This window comes from Scleropages formosus, chromosome 22, assembly GCF_900964775.1.
Source record: "Scleropages formosus chromosome 22, fSclFor1.1, whole genome shotgun sequence".
In the NCBI taxonomy this organism is placed as follows: Eukaryota; Metazoa; Chordata; class Actinopteri; order Osteoglossiformes; family Osteoglossidae; genus Scleropages; species Scleropages formosus.
Genome location: NC_041827.1, coordinates 4,897,067 through 4,914,375, shown reverse-complemented (window position 1 = coordinate 4,914,375; position 17,309 = coordinate 4,897,067). Strand labels below are relative to the sequence as shown.

Sequence of the window (17,309 nt, the reverse complement as noted above, 5' to 3'; positions counted from 1 at the left end):
TGCACTGCAGTTTTATGCATTGGTGTGCACGTATGAGTTTCCTGTCTGCCTTAGCAGAGTAATACAGCACTGGCACGTCGCTCTGTAGCAGCCCCATTACAGACATCAAGTCATTGACTCCTTCCGTGTACACTGACCTGGAGTACTTCTCCATGCACAGAGCTAAGTATGGTGTAACTTAGAGTACTTCAAATTGTATTTGTTCATTCAGAGATGTTAACGTCTCAACCGAAAAACACCAGTGTCCCATAGCCAGCGGTGCGTGTGCAACATGGAATATCACCAAGTTCAAACCTTGCCTTAAGGAATGGTGCTGAACAGTTTTCAACAAATCAAACCGGACAGACTGAACTGAAGCAGGTTACTGCAACCCCCAGTGATACACACAACTTCCTTTGTGTCATTGATATCCTTCTGGAATGAAGGCATAAGGCCAACTGGAATAAAGGTGTTGGTCTTTGCTTCACAATCCTCCTCACTCATTTTTGCTCCACTCTGGCAACTCTTACCTTCCAGCCGCTGCCTGCCTCCCTGTAGTAGGGGAAGTTGTCACAGATCCACTGGTAGATCTCACTAAGGGTCATCTTCTTCTTGGGGGAACTGTTGATGGCGAAGGTGATGAGGCTGGCATAGCTGTAAGGTGGCTTGCCATCCTTGTGCTGCTGTGCCTCCTCCTGGTCCAGCGTGGTGCTAGGGTCCAGCAGGGCACCCTTCTTGGCCGCTCCCGGCCCGTGGCCACCCTGGCCGTCCGCCTTCTGGATGGCTGCCCGCATGGTTAGTTGGGGTAGCCAGTCCATGGAGGTCAGGCTGCTCTCCAGCTCTGACGTCATGGCGACTGCTGGGGGAGGACTGAGGGCGCTGGAAGGGCACAATGGGTGGAAGAAGAGGGACGAGTGTAGAGGGGGTCCTCTAGACCCACAAGGCTTCTGGGGTCTGAAATAAAAAAGGAAGATGGAGGGTTGAACGGTCAGCTTATCCTCACAACACAGAGAGCCAGAACACAACAGGAATCTGAACCACGAGCTTGTGCACATTCGGACTCCAAATTCCCTTCAGAGGTAAGGCGGAGCCCCAACCCTCAAAACTGAGGGGAGCGGTGTTGGGCAATCAAGGAAATACTCATTGTTTCATTTGTGTTTTACTTTCTCCATGGCGTGCCCACTCATAGCCATCGCTATTTATTCAGTTTCACACTTTCATGTGGTTTGTGGTTCAGAGCCTTTCCACTGGCCTGCGTGACAGTGAGAGAATGGCCAACATCTCCATACTGCAAACTTGCCTAATGCCTAGGAAGCACTGGAGAATGGTGGATCAGAGCCAAACTATCCAAGAAATCACAGCAAATTTAAGAAATGAGTACAACCATCCTGTTTTCATTTTCCTTTTGGAACAAACCTTCAGCAGAACCTAAGGACCTGCAAGTGGGAAGGGTTCTGTTCCACTTTGTGTTCAAGCGGGGGCGGGGAAGAGACGGACAGTGTTCATAAAATCTGAACTAAGCACACACCGGCACAGAACTCCTCTATACTCTGCAACTCTAAGCAACCACAGCCTATGATCCGGGCAACCCCCGCCCGCCTCCCTCCAGTGTCCTACCTCCCACCGCCGTCACACTCAGCCCAGCTGACTCAGACCTGTAACCTGAGACATGGAGTGAGTAAAAGCTACGGAATTGTTTTCACAACTGGCAGCCAAATGGGGGAATGGCTCGGGAGGAATTTAGACTCTGCGTGTACTCAGAAAAGAGAAATGGGCTGGACTTGAGCGCTCATGCACTTCCTGCTGAGGAAAGGCCAGAAAATCTGACATGTTCACGCACAGACGGCAGTATGGCTTGAATACACCCACTTTGCAAAAAACAGAGAGAAAAAACACAAGTTGATGAATACTTTGACACCCGGTTCCTCCATCTGCTGCCCAGAGGGCAAGGAGCCCCTGAATCACCCCGAGACACAATGATCCTCCAACTACCAACATGTCATTTCATATTGCCCCTCATCGAACTTACCTATTAGTGATTAGTGACGCAGATAAAAACAGGCCGTGTGATTTCAATAAAAAGTGAGTCACGACCTGCTTAACAGCAGTAGTTTCCCCCACTTAAATATGGTGGACAAGACCAGGCCATGCTTAACCTAACAGGAGGACATAAAGACAGTTAATATTTCAGTCAGGTTTGTATGAGCACAGTGGCCTGCCAAGGTTCTACAGGAAGCGCTGTTCTGGAGATGCTCCTGTCATTTCCATTCTCCACCATTCACCAAACATGCTGCTCAGCAGTTCTCCCTGAAGGCCATCGATGGACACAAGAGCGACTGAAGTCGGAGGGCACTGAACAGAGGTGTGCTGTGGAGCCAGAAGCCATGAGAACACATGCACACACTCAACCTGATGTACACGTTATTCAAAATACAGGCGCACCTGAACGGGAAGATCCACTGAGAGTGCGAACAATGGCAACTGGATGTACTCGATCATGCCTGTTGAACAATTTCACACAGGCCAGCCTACCACTTCTCTCAATCATGAACTAATTCTTTAACAGTGTAATGACATACAAATCTGAGCATTTGTTAATCATGCCATAGTCCTAGGATTCAGGACAAGAACTGATTTTTGAGAAAAATGAGAGTAACGGATATGCAGACGTATACCTGTTTGTGCACAAGACAGATCATCTACAGGAACGGAACACGTTGGATATGAACCTGTGTGATTTAATACTTAATAAGTGCATAATGCTTTATTCAAAGAGTACATGATTTTCCCATGAGTATTCTGCTCCCTCGTCCCTTCCTCCAGTCAGCAAACGCATAGAAAAACACACCTATCGGCAGATCGCAGCCCCTCAAACAAACATGCTGGGATAGTCGCTCTCCTCATGCTCTCAGTTTGCAAGCTCAACTTCATAGTGTCATTAACCCCAAGCTCTCATTTGTGTCAAGCTTTGAACCGCCATCCTTCCAGTTCAGTGCTGGTTCTGACATTTCCACCCAGCCCCAGAAACACAGTCTTACTGCTGTTGAGCACTCACAGTACTGACCACCCATTCAATACATTCACACATTTCAAATTCGAGACCTATAACTTAGTCGCGAAAGAATGAGAGTCCGCACAGAGCTTTCAAGTTCAGATTCAGGTCAGGTACACGAGCAAAGAGTGCTGTCCAGAATTAGCAGAATTAATTACATTCTACTGTCACACACAGATATGCATTTATGTCTGTATTGTCCACACTGCTTTCAGAAATCTCCTGAATGGGATAAGAAAATAAACATTAAAAACAAGACAATGCACTGACTTTCACTGTGGTAAAGAAACAATATTTGCATGAATTATCTTCAAGCATATCATCTGGGGTCGCAGTAACAGGACAACCCATACTGATTTCTACATGCTATTTAACACAGAAAGCACGGTTTCTTACCCATATAGCTAACACTATGTGAAAAGATTCAAGTAAGTGAGCACACTAACTGTTTCCACAAAAAAACTATTTCTACAATTATTATAATAATTAGAAGATGTCAGAACTACAACGCATACTACAAGGATATTGATCTAGCATCACAAGAAAATAGCCAGAGGGGGGAAAAAACATATCTAAATAGGGATAGAATTACTAGCTGTAAGACAAAAGATCTGTCACACTATTTCACACACACACACACACTTTCAGAACCGCTTGTCCCATACGGGGTCACGGGGAACCGGAGCCTAACCCGGCAACGCAGGGCGTAAGGCCGGAGGAGGAAGGGGACACACCCAGGACGGGACGCCAGTCCGCCGCAAGGCAACCTAAGCGGGACTCGAACCCCAGACCCACCGGAGAGCAGGACTGTGGCCCAACCCACTGCGCCACCGCGCCCCCCCACACTATTTCATTTAACATGTAATAGTATGTAACAGTAACAGAACTTTAACCTTTGTATGTATTAGGCCAAGTGAAGATAACGTCACGAAGACATGTACAGAGGTGATGCCGGCACCCCCAATTTGCAGTCCCGAAGAAAAGAATGGAGACGGAGGGGTCAGAGGGCACCCGACGCCTGGGGACATGTGAAAGAGCCAAGTTTGTAGCGCAGCTCTGATAACCAAGCACTCGCTCAAGGCAGCACACAGCTTCCACTATGATTTCATAACATATTTATCAAGACGGTCTAGCAGCCGCTCAGCTTCTCCATGTTTCCTGGAGAGCACGATAGGTGAGGAGATGAATAATCCAGGAGAACATACTGTTTAAAAAAAAACGCATACAATCCAAGTGGAGTTAGAAGGAAAAGAGGACTTTGTACAATGTCAACTGCATTGTAAGTGAAGGAGAGTTCGTGCAGGGGAGGGGGGGGGGGGGGAAAAAAAAAAAAAAATGTAGGGCTGCGTCAAGTCAGAAATTTTAAACATAGGACACCTCCCCATGTTCTCTGCTCTCATCTGCTTGTCCCAGTCATGGCTCCAATGTGTGTTTCTGGGAACTGGGTGTCACCAGACCAACCAAGGAGGGGAAGGTGCAGCCAGGCTAGGGGTGGCCAGCCAAGGCAGCGCGCACTGGCCACCGAGTTTACCCCACCTCCGTGAGTAACACTTCCGACACACACAGCAGCTGTAGGCCCATTCAGGCTTAACGGCATTTCATTGTTTCCTCAATAACATTGGATCTCCCCTCCCCACACACACACACAATCCTTCATCTTTCTGTGGGCACTTGTGTGAGGACTTTTGAAAGAAAGGACATTATTCCAAGTTGTGAATTAGTCCATATAACAGCGCAAGTCTGACGACTGCGATTCAATGTCACAAATAAAGCAAGGGAGAATGATGAATAGTTCCTTTTAAAAATGACCACATACAGTATTTTAGTTTCCTCAGTTCAGTCAGCATGTTCCGATGTGTCTTTTCATTATATACTCTGGTAAAGAGCTGAGAAAACTATAACCTACAACACTCACCCTTTCAACATAATTGCATATTCTTGAAAGTGAACATCATTTGCTGGCTTAGAGAATGAAATTAAAAAAGATGCAGACAAAAATCAAGAGGTGGTCTTCAATTTTTGCACCTGACAATGAAAATTCACATTTCAAGAATATTCCAGCATCAGCTTTGGTAAATCCCTGTGCGATTTAACAGGGATGACACTCCCTTCCAATACATCTCTATCTTATCTTTCCACTAAAGCCCGGATAAAAACCCGGCATTGATGGCTCGCATTTTAGGAAGAGTTCAAAAACACAGCAACGCACAAAAAAAAAAAAAAAAAAAAAAAAAAAAAAAAAAAAAAAAAAAAAAAAGAGGAAAAAAAAAGAAAAAAAAAACCCACTCTCCTCAATGCACAGAGACAAACCACTGTCTCATTCATGTTCAGCGTGCAGACTAACACAAGCCTGGCTCAGAATCCTAATCCACTTTAGCAGCTCACAACTGCAGTTCTGACAGGTGCTGTACCTGGGGGTGAGTGACACTCAGCCAATTTTCTCAATCAATCCCCTTTCCTCCCAACAAGCCGTTGTCAACCTTGCCTTGAATGAGCAAAAAGGGCGGGGGGAAGCTGATTTAAGGTTAATAGCCCACGCACCAAACTTATGATTCTTGCTTCAGCCAAGGAATAGCAAATACAGCCCAGAGCAATTTGTCACAGCAAATGAGGCTAAATGGTAGTATAAAGAAGGTGTTTATTTGGGCGACTATCACTTTTTGCTCTGTGCCCATCCAGCACTGAGTCTATGCAAGTGAGGGAAAGGGCCATGCTCTTTGATGTCACAGATGAGAGGTTTTCAAACCTGGGTATGCACAGTTTTCCCATAATCTTCAAACCACAAGCAACCTCGATACAGGGAAAGAAAGGTAATTTACTTAATTTAGGGGAAATGAGTTCAACTGACAGCTTAGTTGCTCAAGGAGAACGAAAAACTTCTCGCAATGCAATTCACAAAGCCCAGGAGTGAGAACTAAAGAGAACATGCGGTGTGTGGAGCATCTTGACCAAGGTACAAGAAACACTAAGAGGTCTTACGTCCGCTCCCTAGGAACTGGCTTTCAGATTCACAATAACAATAACAATGATGTAACCTAGTAACAGGGCCTGGCATCTGGAGTCATACCTTACATGTCAACAGTGTTGTTGAGAAGTGTGTGTTTTCTTAGCGATTGTGAAGAGCCAGACAGGAGGGGCAGGGAAGCCTCTCACCTACACCTCCATTCAGTGGGAGATTCCTCACTTTTTCCAAACCCTGAGGCAAGGACTTAGGGAGCTATTTCAAATTCAGTAACTAAAATAGCAACGTCTTTCTTCTGTAATGCCACGTGAGGATTGTAATTGTGTATCACGACTCATCTCCATTAAATGGAAAAATAGGTAACAGCGACGGCTTTAAATGTCAGTCTTCTCTCTCCATTAAAGGCTTAATGGTTCCACTGAAACCACCCAAAGGAAGAGAAGATTAATTACCCAATCATTATTTTTCCCACCACTTTTTTTTTTTAAGAAACATTCTGTCAATCGGTGCCTTCATTGGAGTGACAGCTCAACTCCAAGGCTGTTCACTGGACTGCAGGTCTTGCATTTAGCCAGCAGACGAGAAAGTGGGTAGGAGGGATGGGTTCCCACCATGGTCCACAGCACATGCAGGTTCCATCATCCCATCTATGGTTATATCACTGGCAGAGGTGCCTCCTCTGTAATCGCTCTTCTGTGAAACTTAATTGGAAGATCAGCTTAGTCTCTAAGTGGAGTGAAACAGTGACACCCTTCCCTGATATACCTTATGTGTGTGTGTTAGACTGCAAGGGCCTACATCTGTCTGGGAAATGTCTCACAGTAACCATGCATTCCCCTTTATTGATGCTGGATGGAGAAGTCCATGTGGGTACTTCAATCCTGAACTGCATGAGCTCCCTCAGTCCAAAAAAATAGGAGGGCAGTATCAACCAGTGCTCATAAGACAGTGGGGGGCACAAAGTCAAGGGGAGGCCTCTGAACAGCAGTACACAGTCAAACCCCATGACCATAAGAGAGGTATGAAGAGAGAACCACAGGCTGTAAAAATGCAGATTTGGTTACATGCAGAATGCAGATGGAGTCCCATAAACACCTCCAACGAGGAGAAAGGAATCTGAATCTGAAATGCAATGGTAATTATGCCATGTGGGGATACTGGACAGACTTCCTCAGCAGTCAGCCACTGCTGTTGAGGCTGCCATACAGAGCACGGCAGCGAGGAGAGGAAATACACGAGCTGCAATTGGAATGGGCACGTCTGCTTGCCGAGCATGTCCTTGCTAGGCCGGCAGGTCGGTAATTGGAGACATCCTTCCTGTGAGGTAGAAGCCTATTTGAGACTGGACAGGGAAGAGGGAGGGAGGTAACTCCCAGCTGGAGAACCTAATCATAGCATGGTGCACGTCTGGTGTGTGCACAGCACTGAAGGCAGGTGTCCCTCAAGCTTCTTAGACCAGTTAAATCCACAGCCTGGTACTGCACTCAACAGGTACTCTACGTCTCCAGAGTTACCGCCTAATGGCCGTTCACCTCCACGCTAATGAGTCAACCGTATCACAAGTAAATCGAGACAGAATGAACTCCGCATGCTTAAATGTAAAGCTTTAAAAAGCAGCCCATTAAAACTGAGGTAGCGTAGAGTACAGATATTAGACAACGGCAGACAAGCGCCAATCTGCCCAATTTCTAAGCAACTATTTTGACATTTTCATTCCCTCCTGGCTTTAAAGGAATTAAACATATAATCACAAGTTTGTGCATTTCACACAGTTCCTTGACTTCGTCATCACACCTTCTCTCGGTCCATCTCCACCATATCTGCATCTCATCGTTTCAAACACAAAACCCCATTCTCCATTTCATCTGAACAACAAAAAAAAAGATTTCATTAGCGTCACTGGCTCCAGTTCAAATGGATCTTCCCTGTTTTTCACGTGGGCCTCGTACCCACTATTCCTGGGACGGCATTAACACATGGGCTATAATTAAAACCGTTTTGCATTATAATCGATATCCAATCTCAGAAATAATTAACGGCATATTAAATATTTTTCCGCCTGACAGAACTGGCTGCCACAGCATCATTAAGCTGATAAAACCTGCTCTTTGATTCCCTGGGCCACGCTTCTGCTTTGTGCGGGTCCTACATTTGTCTGCTGTGATTCCTCTCTTTCTGAAAACTTTTTCACATCTTCAGAAGTTAGATGAAACCAAGAGGTGGTTGACCGTTTAATAGAAGGTGGGACACGGACACGACATACAGGCACAGTCAGAGGCTTGAAATGGAAAAGGGAGCCGCTAGCAAGCATGAGGTGTGCAAATCATAAATGTAATACCTGAGACTTTTATAACTGCTGAGATATCAGATTCCTGTTAGTCAAATTCCAATGTACTTGTTTAAAATAAATGTACATATACATAGACATCTTTAACCTAGAAAAATGTTTGACAGTAAATTAAGGTAGGTATGTAGTAGGTTTAAAGGTATGGGACAGCTAATAACGTTTAGAGCTGTTACCTTTGGACATGAAGGTCATAGGTTTGAATCTCACCTCTGGCTGTAGCAAGGTACTTGCTCTAAAATTGCTCCAGTAAAATTACCAAGTGGTACAAATAAGTATATTGTATGTAGATTAACACTGTAAGGCATCAGCTAAATGAATAAACGTAAAGAGCTTTGGAATTCAGCATAGAAAAACCATGTGCCATTAGGAAAAACTCAGCAAAATGGCTGGTAGGTTTGAAGATGCTCAGCAATAGACTTGAGATCAACAAGAGGGTTAATCTTAGAAATGTATGAATGAGTCACGTGGAGGGAGTTCCCAGCATGCAAAGGGGAATTCCTGCAGCCGCTGACCAAACCAAGACGAAAACCTCTGTGCGGCATGGGCGGAGTCGCCTACACCGTCAGACTCTCGTTTCTTTGAAACAGCCATTTACAGCGGTATTGGTCTTACTGCCAACCAAGCTGCCACTACAGTCAAAGGGGATGAGGGAAATGCCAACTGTCAAGCAGATACAACCAAATTCTGCATCAAGGGGAAGTCATTCTTTAATGATGCATAATCCCAGCAGTCGGAGCACAACACAGCAAGATGCCATAAAAATTCTAAATGGTCGTGAACAAAACATTATAATGGCTAATATATTAGACTGATATGGAAAAAAAATAGAGCCGGTGAGTTCTGGAGTTTGAGAAAAGATGGCCTTAACTGGAAGGTGCAAGAATCAATACAACAGGAAGTGCACTACTGCAGTAACATGAGTAAAACTATGGCCCTTTCCCTGGACATTAATACTCTGTAGTTCATGGTTACTCAACTGGGGGAGCATAAGAGGGAGATTAGCAAGTTTAGCCGCAAGTCAGAAGTTCCTTCTTTTGTCATAAAAGTGTGGTATTCAATGATATAAGTGGACTTATTAGGAATGAGATGTCAAACACAGCATACCTGAGAATTCCAGGACAACCCAACGATGCTCTTTTTCATGGAAACTTACATAAGTCACACAGTAGGCTGATACAAGTCAGTTCTGAGAGTAACAGGCTTCAACATTTGTTCTGGAGAAAACAACTTCATTATGGCCACTGCAGTTTAGAGGAAGGTGATGGAGTTGAGAGAATGGGATGAGTGCTGTGGTAGACAGTTGACAACAGAGCCAGCTGCAAACAAACCACTGGTAGTTGACTGGGACGTGACTGTGTGTCTCCTGGAGTAACAGGGAGAGCACACAGCTCCCGAGCTGATTTGTAAGAGATGATGTAGGAAGCACTAAGTTGATTCTAGGCATCATCCCGAGTCAGGGAAAAGAGGTTAATAAGCCTATACTTCTCTGAACAGGAAGTACCATTTAACAGGACCGGATCACTCAGACTGAAAATAAGACAGTGCCACATTTTGATTCTTTAAGAAAAAGTGGACTGAGGCATGCCCATGCATAGATTAATATTACTACTAGCGGCTTAAAAATGTAAGTATGCAGCCTAAGGAGGAAAATGTGACCACATCAAAGAGCTTTGTACCTAAAATTAAAACCATGAAGAGATGTACAGCAAGGCCAAAGCAGGAACAACATCAGATCTGCCACAGGTCAGTTTATGTCACTCAGCTGAAACGCAATTGAATCTTATACGACTTCATGTGTTAGGGGCTAATTATTCGCTGTTCATCTCAACCGTTAATTTCACTATTTCCCTGTCGAGTCCATTTGTTTCCTAGGGACGGCCACAGCAACACCTCATCTTTGATCATCTTTGCAGGTTCTCCTGCAGGAATTGACACAGATGAGTGAGCTCCACCAGCAGTGGGCACGAGGAGCAGCTCAGCCAGGTTGCAGCTGCTTCCAAACAATTGGACTGGGTTTTTCTGTACCTCGCTCTGATTTGTATTAAAGACAGGAAACAATAAAACCTTTCATTGAAACGAGAGAAGCGGAACACATTAGCATGACCTCTGCAGCTAGGCTGCTTTTTGATTTGCCCCAAGGGAAAGCTCAAGCCTGGCAAGACTGTAGCCACAGAGCTCAGCCACAGACCTCTGGCATTGGCAATTTAGGAAGATATAGCACCTAAAAGAAAAAAGAATGCAGGCATTGCTTATTTACCTATTGGCAAAGCTCCTCCCTCGTTGTTCCATAAGGCCAAATAGTTTCAATCTTTGTGGTTTCCAAAAAGAATTTTTTTTTTTTTTTTCTCTTCAGGGGCGTGGATGTGGCAGTGATATTATAGTGGAGTAATAGTTTCTACTGCTGTTGCTATAAAATATCCTTCAGGCAATGGAGAATTAGCAACCGTTGTCATGCAATTTCCACTCTTAAGTGCACGAGGTGATGAACCATTAAAACGTTTCAGGAACACCTTTTCGGTAGATACCGTGGAAAATGTTCCATCACTGGACCAGCCAGATATCAATTTCCAATTTCCTCAATTCTGAACAGCTGACAGTTATCCTAACAACTATTTGCTGCTGCTGTCTTTGCAGAGAAAGGGCTTCTTAAATCAATCGGTCCCCCTGAAACCACTTCCCACAACGCTCCATTCACAAACAGCTGCTCATCACTCACTAGGTAGCCAGTACCTAGGACAAACTCTGCTGGAAGTGAATGCCACCAAACTCTGTCTGGGCTGATGTACTGTGTTGCTCCAGAAATCTGTCTCCAGTGTCCTTCTGAAGCCATCTTTATCAATGGACAGAAAGGGATACTTTGGACTAACATGGTCCAACAACTGGCACTGTTTAGTGAGAAGAACCCTAGTCTGACTTAAAATTAAAAACTTCAAATTTACGCAGCTGGCCACTTTAAAAACCAAATGATGAAGAACATACAAAACAGCAGAGGTGTGATGTTCAGCACTTTGTAACAGAATTGGATCACCATGAAGCAATTCAAGAGAAAACTAAGAATGCAACTGGAGAGCAAAAGGGAATTTTTATTTTCAGAATAGCTGGGGCCTGACAGTCCCTTTGTCACAGAACGCAGCCACACTACGTTTTCAGCACAAGCTCTTCGTATGGCAGACAAAAATGCTGTGAGTAAATAGTACAAAAGAAACTAAGCAGTGTCGTGATATGGCTTGACTTGACATTTGTGTGTTAGATCCTCCTTGCAAAAAAAACCCAAAACATTGAAACACTTGAAAATAATGACGGGAGAAATCCTTGTAGCAGATCGAGACTCATTCTACATGAGAAATTGAGCCGAATTTACTAACTGCAAACATGTCCAATATACCTATATTCAACACACATACTGCATTTAACAACTGGTTTCTTAAAACTCCAGAAGAAATGCAGCCACTAACACTATGAAGAACTACACACATACACCATTGAAAGGAGGACAAATGATTAGCAGACATCACTAACAACAGCCTTCCCAGTTTTTCTTTACCACACAATTGTTCACTGCTCACGTTTAAGATCCTCATTGCTACACAGGAGCCGGATAAAGTCATTTCCTTTCTGGTTTGGCAAAATTCCTGAGACATCTCCAGGCTTTTATAAACCCTACAAAGGGCACGTTAATAAAAAGATATGAACAAGGCTATTCAGTGAAAACGTCCGTTGGGGTTGGCTACAGATAATTGATTCAAAAGCTTGCAGCACATCAGACCGCAGACGGAGCATTTTAACTGACAGCAAGTCCAACAAGTCCATCATGGTTCATGAGCACGCCCTGGGTGTGGCCTGGTGAAAACGTTGCTCAAGCATCCTTGTCCTTGCACGTCCATTTCACTAGTCACATAAGTCCAGCATAACCTCAAGTGGTCGCTGCAGGCCACCTGCTTCCACCTGATGACCTTCATCCTCTTCTTGGAGAATGATTAGGCAGCAGAAGGTGGAGGTACAGCAGGAGACACCAAGCTGCTGTAAAACTTAAAACCTTTAAAACATTCACCCAAGCATTACTTTCAGCAGTGTGCTCATAATTTGTCGAAGGATGTTTAAATTGTAATTACCAAAACCATTTACAGCTTCCCCTAAGAGTGCATTAACAGTAACAACAAGTAGCATCAGTCAGATTGCAGTATCCTAATTAATAACGTGTTTGAGATTTAACAGCACCTATATGCATGTCAATGGATAACCCCTACCTGAATTCCAAATATCCCTCTACTTTGCATATGTTGCTGGCTGTTCTTCACCACCCCTTTCTGCTTTAAATTCTACAACACATCCCCTTCCCCCACTCCACACACACACACACACACACACACACACACACACACACACACACCAGGCTCTGCTCATTACCTTGGATTTGCATGTCTGCTACATAACAGGATGAGAGGAGATGAAACAGAAATCCCCGTGCATGCTTCTGCAGGGCTTCACTCATCCGACAGCCAGCGCTTCACACGGAGCACCACAAACGTTGCCATACCCAAAGGGGGCTGAACCACAGCCTCCTTAAAGGGACAAGGCAACACCTAAAAAGACGGTCATGCTCCCTGATCTGTGTGCGCGCACTCCTAGGTCTTCCTGACAGGGGACCTTTATTTACAATTTCCTATAATGAATATAAAATTCCTATAATGAATATAAAACTTACTACAGATGAAGAGGGGGAAAGGATGGGTGATATTTACATTTTTTCATTTAGCAGAGGCTTTTCTCAAAGAACAATGTATGCCTCTGAGAAGAACACCGAAAGTACATTACATCAACAGGAGGAAACATCTGGATGCAGACACCTGATTCTAGAGTACAGTCAATTTGTCACATACCACAATATAAAACTAGTATACATTACATGAATAGCTGCATACACACACACACACACACACACACACACACACACACATATATATATATTTTTTTAAACAGATAACAGTATAAATTTATCGAGCACACAGGGGACCAAAAGAGAAGTGAGTCTGACAAATGTGTTTTGAGATCCTTCTGGAACGATGAGAGAAATTCAGCAATTCTGAGTGAAAGAGGGGGTTCATTCGACTTCATTGGAACCAGAACCAAAAACCTCTGTGCTTTTCATTTTGGACCTCTTGTACGGAGGAACACCAAAGAAAAAAGGAGGAGGAGCGTAGCAGTCTATGATGGACACTGAAGGCTCTGCTTTTGACTGCATTCTACAAAACAAAAACAAAAAAAAAAAAAAAAAAAAAGTGCTCTGCAAATCTTGCAAAAACTCACTGGGATTGTGTGACAAAGACCCTGTCCTTTCAACCTAGCCACTGTGACAAAAAGTCACTCATTTGAATGCACCAAAAAGATTTACACAAAGGTAGTGTTATTTTTACTGCTGGAACAACAATGTCGAGAAGTTTGCGAAACCAAAAGTTTTTGAAAAGATGTCAAAGTTTTTCCAGACTGCAAATTTTACAGCATGCATAACAATTTCACTTAAACAACTCAGGTTATGTAGGTTAATGAAGAGCAGAATGCCAAGGGCACCCTGGGACTCAAAGTAAAAACTTCCCTCTGAGAAGTTAAAACCACTTCAATTCTACTGATGCCTTAACCAAAACCCCAGTGAGGGAAGGCTTAAATAGACAATATTTATCAACTTCAGACTTCTATAAATGGTTAAATTATACAAATGTTCTAACACATGTAATGTCAATATATTTAAATTAAAAACATGTATGCATGTCATGATCACAGCCATTCATGAAACGAGTAGAAATTAGTTTTTCCCCATTTAACATTACCATTATAAGACTATGGAAAAGCACAAACCCTCCTTACACAGTCCAAAAACACATCACATGTCACATCAGATCACTGAACATCACTGTACGCCAACAGAGCAGTGGTGAGTTGCTGCCATTTGTCTCTGCGCAGCCCTTTCACAAGCACAGACATGATGAATCTCTGCAAAAACCATAGAAAAAACACAACACACCCTAGTACCCTCAATCTCACACAATGTATGAGTCAGAAGAAAAACGAAAACGATCAAGTATTCCGAGTGCCTGAGAACGTGGTAGTCTTAATGCACCATAAATAAAAAATATGCTGAACGCTACCCCACTGCTGTCTCTCAGCGCCTGGGTGGTGCGAGAGGATGTGGGTTCGATCCCTGCTCAGTCTGGGTGGAGTCTGCATGTTCTCCCAGTGTCTGTATGGGTTTCCTCCGGGTGCTCCGGTTTCCTCCCACAGTCCAAAGACATGCTGTTCAGGTTTCCCCCATAGTGTGCGAGTGACACAGAGACAGTGTGTTCCTCTGATGTATGGACGAGTGACCCAGTGTAGTGTATCTAGCAGTGTAAATCACCTTGGTGAATAAGGTGTATGGGCTGATAAAGTTCACTGGAAGTCGCTTTGGAGAAAAGCGTCTGCTAAATAAATAAATGCCCAAATGCCCACAAAATTAGATTAGGACTGCAATGACCTGTATTACAGCAAATGCCTTCCTATTCCACAACTGGCAGTTCACTTGCCCAACAAACCTACATATTTTTATTTCCATTTATTCATTTAGCTGACGCTTTCTCCAAAGCAACTTACGTTACTCAACCTATGAAGTTGATAATTGGCACTTACAACTATCTAGCCATTTATACAATTTTAATTTTTCAGTTTGCCTGACAAAGCAGCTTTATCAACAACCTTGGGACTACACAAACCCTTCAAATGGAGGGGCAGCAACGAAACACAAACAAAACACACAGCGACAAACATCCATGCTAGTAGACAGGGAGCACGAGATGTTTTAGAGGTAGCCAACCGCCCCACAGCTAACAATACCGAACACTAATGTCTGCTAAAAAATATGATGTTCACTTTGGTCCCTAAATCACACACTAACCATTTTGACGCAAAACATTTCAGTAGATGGCCACTGAAATTACATGTTTGTTAATGATCTCACACACACAAACAAATTAGCTGGTACTTCAGAGAAGTTGGAACTACTTTGAATATGTATGTTTAATGGTCTGCTGACACCAGCGCCATACAACGCGATTGTCAATAACCATGAACTCTTTGGTTAAAGCCTTCTGAAAAAATATCAACATGAAATAACTGTACATACCCAAAAGCAAGTATTAATGTGCATATTAGTTTCAATGGTAAAAACAAATGCACAAATCAAGATTTCAGGCAGATAAGTGCTCCATGTTTACATGTAGACGCTTTTCTCCAAAGCGACTTCCGATGAACTCTATGTGGAGTTATCAGCCCGCACACCTTACTCACCAAGGTGATTTACACTGCTAGATACACTACTTTCACTGGGTCATCCACACATCAGTAGAGCACACACTGTCACTCACACCATGTGAGATTCCATTAGAAACTTCCACTTGTCTGTTCACGTAAACTATAACGTTCCATGTAGCACAAACTAAGTTTATCTGACAGTTTGTGATGACCACCTGATTTTATGCATTTACTGTACTTGCATACCACTAACCTGTAGGTCATTTTGATCAAAAGCATATGCTGAATAAATGCAAATATAGCTGCTTTTCCCCCTGTTGGGGAACTGCTAAATTAAGCTTAGCTAACTGGAATCAACTGGCAAGTTAGAAGCTTCAGACATATGAAATACTTTACCAAAAGTATTTTCCAGAAGTGTCCACAGCTTAAGATTACTATCATTTTGTTTTTTCTACTAAAATATTATATATCCAAACTGCACAAGTAGTTTATAACACCATTACATTCAGTGAAATTGTTGACAATGAAAATTCTAAACAGACTGGAGTAGCAAGTAACAGCCTGCAGCCAATGTCTATCAGTCAAACCCAACACATATCACTGAAAAAAAAAATTCAAGACATCAACAGGCGTAAGCACTCACAGTTTAGGACAAATAAGTAAATATTGTATATGAAAGTGACCCCTGGCTGGCTTGGGTCAGCTGCAATGGGAATTTTTAGAAGGCTCACCATCCTGAGACAACAGGTCGCCGTTCACTCAGTAAACAACCCTGAAGTGTGTCTCAAAGACACAGGGATATTTACAGTCAAGGTCTGAGTAGAGCCTCAGTACTCCACGATGGAAAGAAAAGCCTGCAACACCGCTTCCTTCAGAATGCCATCATTTTATCCCAGATTACATAATTTGGGATTGATTACAGTTGTTAGCCGTTTTTTGCTGTTTACCTTTAGCTTTGTAAGTACAACAACATAGACATAACTGCTCCAGCCACACTACATAATTAACCAGATTTAACACAGTTTTATACTGTCAGCGTTTGCAAAAATTGTTGCCAAGTTCGATGAGCGGTCTCGCACATAAATGAGGAACACCAGGAAGCATTATGGGCTGTATTCTGCAACCCAGGGCTTCTGGTAATCAATGCATCTTCACAGGTCTCCCACCCTCCCTTTCTTTAAGAACCCAGAATACTTTGCCGCCAATAAATGGAAGCAACACTGTGAGTCAGCTTTGGGACAATGATCGCTACAGAAGTGTATGAGAGAAACAGCGAGAACTGTACTGTGTTTCGAGGGGTTTACAAAGCTGCTTCACACATCTGAGTCCAACAGCATGCAGGTTCAAAGCAGAGTTTCTACAGCCCACACATATGGCAAGACCAAGCTAATTCTGCTCTCAAATACCTTCCCAAGTAAAACCTGCTCATCACATCTACTTCTAATTACCAATTGCAATTACGACCCCCTAACTGTAGGCGTGACCACAATAAGGATAAATAATCATCTTCATAAATTTGTTTTCCACCGATGACAACCGAAAAATCTTTTGACACATGCGTATTATTCTGAAAAATGGTGGTAAAAAAAAAAAAAAAAAAAATCATATTGATCTGCAAACACCTGAGGATGTGGGATGCAAAAAAATAAAACATTCTAGATGTTTTGTCTGCTTGGGGACCACTCCCA

General features: G+C 43.4%; 1 protein-coding gene across 2 annotated transcripts in view; it reads right to left on the bottom strand.

Moving 5' to 3' along the window:
* The window catches only part of foxj3 (forkhead box J3), an 83,836-nt gene that overhangs the window by 50,391 nt on the left and 16,136 nt on the right, over positions 1–17,309 (bottom strand). For both annotated transcript variants that reach the window (XM_018725839.2, XM_018725840.2), the window contains exon 2: positions 510–933. In XM_018725839.2, the coding sequence (XP_018581355.1) occupies positions 510–830 (321 nt within the window). In that variant the 5' untranslated portion in view covers positions 831–933. The remainder of the gene's footprint in view (positions 1–509; positions 934–17,309) is intronic.